Source organism: Corvus brachyrhynchos, unplaced genomic scaffold (assembly GCF_000691975.1).
Source record: "Corvus brachyrhynchos isolate BGI_N302 unplaced genomic scaffold, ASM69197v1 scaffold23, whole genome shotgun sequence".
Lineage (NCBI taxonomy): Eukaryota > Metazoa > Chordata > Aves > Passeriformes > Corvidae > Corvus > Corvus brachyrhynchos.
The window spans coordinates 10,355,838-10,361,181 of record NW_008238983.1 but is presented as its reverse complement, the minus strand read 5'-3'; the positions used below and the strand labels follow the sequence as shown (position 1 = coordinate 10,361,181).

Here is a 5,344-nt window from a genome sequence, read left to right as displayed (position 1 = left end):
TGATTTCGTGAGGGAGATGCCAGGCATGGCTGGCAGCAACAAACTCAAAAAGAAAAATGTTGTGGGGCAATGGAAACCATGGAGGGGCTGCAACTTGAAAGGCAATATTCTGTGAGAGCTCCCTGGGCTCACACTTATTTCACTGAGGGGAAAATGGGCAATGTTCAGTACAATATTTTAGCCACATCTATTCCCTCAGCATCACAGACGCAGGCAAGACCTCACCACATGGTTATTGGGAATTGCACTGGGAGAGTCCTAAGGAGCTGAAACATGGTAATGTTCCCCCACTCACCAGGAATGGGCTGTGCCTTACCAGTAACAGTACACAACTAAATCACAGCAGAGAGAAACCTGAGGATAAAGGAAAGATTTGTGGAGGTGAGGAGGTAACGTTGGAGGTTGGTTTAGATTCAACTCTGAATTAGGTTCAGTAGGTAGGGCAACTGCCTGAAGCCATGAGAGATGAAGGATTTGCATCAAGATGATGGTGAAATGATGTGATTTTCTCTAGTCTCTTCAGTCATGGCTCCCAAACTTTTGGAGTTCCCCTCAGTTCACATACATTGATTTCCACTGTCTTTCTCCTTCCCTTTTCTTGCTCTCATTTCATAAATTCTGAATAGGATATTCTGTTTCCAAGAAAATGACCCAGCCTTCCAACCCAGAACTATATTTACCTAAAAGCTGAAAATCTTGGAGCTGAAAGTCTCACAGCTAAACAACTCTAAACAGAGCTTTAAGGAGAGAATTTCTCAAGCGTGGTCAGAGTTTCAATGATTTTTAATCATGTTGACATTGACATAAAAAACTAAACTTTCAGGTGCCAGGAAATATGCCACACGATATTCTAATCATTTTAAGATACACAAGACCAGTGTTAAAAACCTTCTTTACATTTATAGCTTTCAACATTTGAAAAGCCATCTCTAAGCCCCTACTTAGAAGGTAAGTGCAAATAAGTAGTGTTATTGCAGAAGAGTTATACAAAATATTTTCATGGTTGTAAGAACATTTTAAGCAATATAGTCTGTATTATTTTCTCATTTCCTACGACAATTGATTCTGTTTGTTGACATTAATTTAACATAAGATATTTATTCAGCCAGTTGATCATATCCTTTCTTCCTTCCTCAATATAAGGTTTATCTTGAGGATTGATATCTTCTCTTTTCCGATGCACAAACCCATGTGTCTGTCCAGGGTAAATTTTAACTTCATAATCAACTTTACAGTTTTGTTTAAGCTTCTGCTCCAGCAACGTGACCTGTAACACAGAACATTCTATGTTGGCTGAGCACAAAGGTAAAAAGTTCTACATTTACAGTCCCCAAATTGTCCTCATTTTTTACTTTTCTGAAAGACAGACATAATTTATCCTTGCCACCATTTTCTTTTCTACTAGTTTTATACCTAAATGCATTTCTGTTGCTGCACTTGCTTTATTTAACTAGGCTTTTTTTCCCAGTAAAATATCAGTATGTGACTGTATAAAATGTAGAAAAAAATTATATGGATTACAATATTAATATCTGTAAATGTAAAAAACCTACTGCTCAGCATCATGAGAAGGTTAGCATGTAGTGAGCACTGTATGAGTTGCTACTGATAGACACCTCACATAAAATAACTGGAGCTAATAAATAAAGAGTTTGAATTAATTTGAGGTTGGGGAAGAGGAGCAGAGACAAAAATAGCAGTTCAAAGTAACTGGAATTTTTGCCAGGAAAATTAAAGCCAACATCACTCAATAAAAACATGTTTCTCTTGATCCCCTTGGCAGATAACCATCTTTCTCCAATCATTCTACATTCAGGTTCCAGAGAAAGGCTGTTGACTGAGTAATAGAAAGGAGAATCTCTGCAGGACAGTGGAAAAAGGAGAAGGATAGCCACAGGGTCTTTTTAATTTTCCTGCAACAAGTGATTCCATTGGTACAGGTGGGGAATTTCTGCTGATTTTATGGACCATCGGTATCACTAAAGAGAGCCTCCTATCTTAAACTTGTCAGGCTTTCTTTGGATTCTTGCTCTTTTCCTAGGAACTGATGAAAATCAGCCATATTTTCAAACAGGAACAGAAAATATTTTTAGTGTCATGGTAAAACTTTTTGATTTGGGGATAAGCAGCATACATTTGTGTAGAAGTACTGTAAGAGTTAGTGAAAGAGAAAGAAAAGTGCAAATTAGTTTTCTACTGTCTCTTCATTGAATACCAAGATACAAAATAAACATGAAAAGCATTAAAAAGACGCATCTGTGATGGGAAACTCACCTGCTCCAATGGGATGATGTCATCCTTCTCCCCAAAAATGAAGAAGGTAGGATGCAGAAAACTGTGTTTGTCTGCAAAACGACTGATCACTCCTAAGGCAGAAGAAAACATACATGCAATGAGTTATGCTACCTAAAGTAGCTAAACCACTACAAAATCTACAAAAACTTCAAGACATTTTCATCAGCTAATGATGATCAGTTTGTAATGGGATTTAACACACTTTGCTTAAAAGTCCTTTTTGTTGTGGAAAATTTGTGATACCATTAAAAAGGAAAAGACCGGTTCTGTGGGAAAAAATCAGGGAAGAATTGTTACTCTTGTCCCATTTTTGTGGTTTGCTTTGAGCAACTGCTTCTGATCACTGTCAGAGACAGGATTCTGTGAAAGATGGACACTTAGGAACTGCTCACCTCTGGCTTGGGAAGGCCATTTTTAAGATAATTGTAAATACTCATCATTCCACCTACATGGTTATGACTTCAGTGTACATATATCTATACTGATACAATTTCATAACAAATTGACATTTTAATTTTAACTACTCCAATATATTTGAATTAAAGTTACAGTAAAACTAACCAGCTGCTACCCTAGATACTCTTTTCATTCCTGAGATTATTACAACAGAAAAAGTTAAAAAATTAGCAAGTAACATTGTTGAATTGACTCAGCTGATCAGCATATCAGTGCAGCAAAACAGTCCCAATAAGCTTTCTGGAAAAATACCTTAAATCTTCTTTCACCTCTAACTAATATAAATTGCTCCGGTTATGTAGAAGTACAGAGGTTTATAAGAAAAATATCAAAGTTAGCATAAATATGTTGAGAATTAAAGTGTGAAGGGTTAAAACAGAGAGTTTAAAACTGTTCCTATTAGTAATGAGGGACCACTGTCTAAAAGATATAAAAGATGTGCCCAGAAGCCCTTTTGTCATTGCCAGCCAAGAGGAACCTCAGCCACAGTGAGGCCATGGCATTTGGCACTATGATCACAGATGTGATCCTGGTCATGCCACTCTTTAAATAAAATTTTGCTGGGTGCACTTAAGTGTAAAAATGCGAGTGTGAAAAAATCAAATCACTTACAGATTATTTATAATAAAATCACCTTCTTCCACTAGATGTCAAACTGAATTTTGTTACAGTAATAGTCCTAGAGAATTGTTTCCTGCACTGGCATCCTGCTCAGAATGTAGCAGGTCTTTCAGGCTTACCATAGAGGGACACTCCAGTCTTTAAATGAGGATTTTTCAGCATCAGATGTTGCACTGCTGCTCCACCCCAGCAAAAGCCAATGACACCAATCTTCTTTGCACCACATTGGTCCTTTAGATACTTGAGGACAACATCAACTTCTCTGAGACATGCAAATGAAAGTGAATTAAGGCTCTAGCCCTGTTTCTCTGGCCTCTTTGGTGGCTGCTGCTCAGAGACTGGCTGGGCATCAGTCTGCTTCTGGAATGGAGTGACTGTCTTGCATCACTCCCTGTTTTTCTTTCCCTTACTTATCAAATTGCCTTTATCTCAACCCATAAGTTTTCTTGCTTTGTTTCTCTTATTCCCCTGTTCCTCTTGTCATACATGAACTCCCTAATTAATTTGGTCTTTGCATGTTAAGTGTTTTAATTAGTTAATTTTGGGTTACACAAATTTGAGTGATAATGTTCACCCATCAGTCCAGGTACAAATATCAAGTTCTGTTATTAGTGTGTTCACTTGTTCAAAGCAGTTTATCTGCACCAGTTCCAGTTAAAATCCCCTAGTTAAAAGTGTCCCAGTTAAAATTCCCCTTCCAACTTTAAAAAAAGAGTTGTTTTTCTTACGTTCTCTGTATACTTTTGCTAATGTTTTAAGCTGTGTTGGATGTATTTTAATATTTATTTTAAGGGTTTCTACTTTGCTCAGAACCAGCCCCAACCCCCAGTTCCTAACAGCCAACAGCCAGTTTTAGACCTTTAGCCGTTGGTCTGTAGGTAAGCTCCATGGCAACCTGAATCTTAATAAGGACATGTTACCACTCTTACTCCAGCTGCTACTACCCCCTGACAACGACGAGCTATTGGTAGACAGAGATAATCTGTCAAAGGAAAGCACCAATCACTTAGAACCAAAGGGGTGTGCCATGGGCGGTCTGTGGGCGGACTGGGGCGGAGCAAAGGAACTATAAAATAGTGAGTCAGCCTCAGAGCAGGTGCAGACCACTGCAGACTTAGCTGTGGTGGGCGCCAGTGCTGGGCACTTAAGCCTTACTCCTATTTAGGAGCCTTCAATAATTTTTCTCCAACTTTTGGGTTAGCCAAAAGTCAGCCCAGCACTGCAAGTTCTCCACCGGAGGTTCAGTGCTGTAAAAGCCAAAAGATCTCCAATCCCTGCGTTCCTGGGAATACCCTTTTGAGCCACTAGGATCCCAAATTTTGACATTTTCCTGATTTTTATAATTTTTCAATTTTTTTCTGTTTTAATAAATTATTTTAATTTTTCTAAGAGTTGTCTCGTTCCTCACAACTCTTTTGGGGGCTCGTCCGGGATCCTATTTTTGCCCTAAAATCCAGGGATTTTGGTTAAATTTGGAATTTTTGAATTTTTGCGATTTTTTTCCGATTTTTCTTGGATTTACTGGGCTGCCACGAGGATACTGCAGTGGAGAAAAGGCACCTCCAGTGGAAAGAACTTGCGGTAAGGCTTGAACCCTTTTTAAAGGGGAATTTAGTTAGGGTTTACCCTTTTTAAGGGCTACTAGTTGGGAAACCTCCGGGTGGAATTCCCTTTTGTGAGAGTGAGTGTGGGGTTGGCCATCCCCAGTGTGTGTGAGAGTGTGATTGAAGGGATTCATTTTAAGGGGCACCACGAGGGATCACCCTTTTAGAGACACGGAAGGGGATCGAGGGTGGTGGTCAGCCTTTCTGGAGAGGTTTCCACACGGTTCAGGGGTGCGCGCGGCCCCAGTTATATTTCGTAGTGTCTCGGTCTCCTCGGGTCTAGAACCGAGGAGAAACTCCATTTTAAACCCCTGCTTTTTCTTTCGGCGGGAACGGCCGCCCTTTTTTAATTTTTAATTTTGGCGGGC

At 39.3% G+C, this 5,344-nt stretch overlaps 1 protein-coding gene across 1 annotated transcript; it reads right to left on the bottom strand.

The window, feature by feature from the left end:
* Window positions 1-765: 765 nt before the first annotated feature.
* On the bottom strand, window positions 766-4,261 carry LOC103618787 (carboxymethylenebutenolidase homolog). Its single transcript, XM_017738708.1, has 4 exons — window positions 4,217-4,261; window positions 3,492-3,666; window positions 2,275-2,366; window positions 766-1,267 (listed from the first exon to the last, which is right to left on the bottom strand). The coding sequence occupies exons 1-4, from the start codon at window positions 4,259-4,261 to the stop codon at window positions 1,079-1,081; spliced, it is 501 nt and encodes a 166-aa protein (XP_017594197.1). The 3' UTR covers window positions 766-1,078.
* Between the last annotated feature and the right edge of the window lie 1,083 nt (window positions 4,262-5,344).

Bases quoted from the DNA above. Each gene is read 5' to 3' on its own strand.
- LOC103618787 (XM_017738708.1), bottom strand. From the start codon at position 4,261: ATGGAGCTTACCTACAGACCAACGGCTAAAGGTCTAAAACTGGCT. The intron at 3,667-4,216 runs GTTGGCTGTTAG...AAACAGGGCTAG, and splicing joins CTAAAGGTCTAAAACTGGCT to AGCCTTAATTCACTTTCATT. The intron at 2,367-3,491 runs GTAAGCCTGAAA...CTTCTGCCTTAG, and splicing joins GACTGGAGTGTCCCTCTATG to GAGTGATCAGTCGTTTTGCA.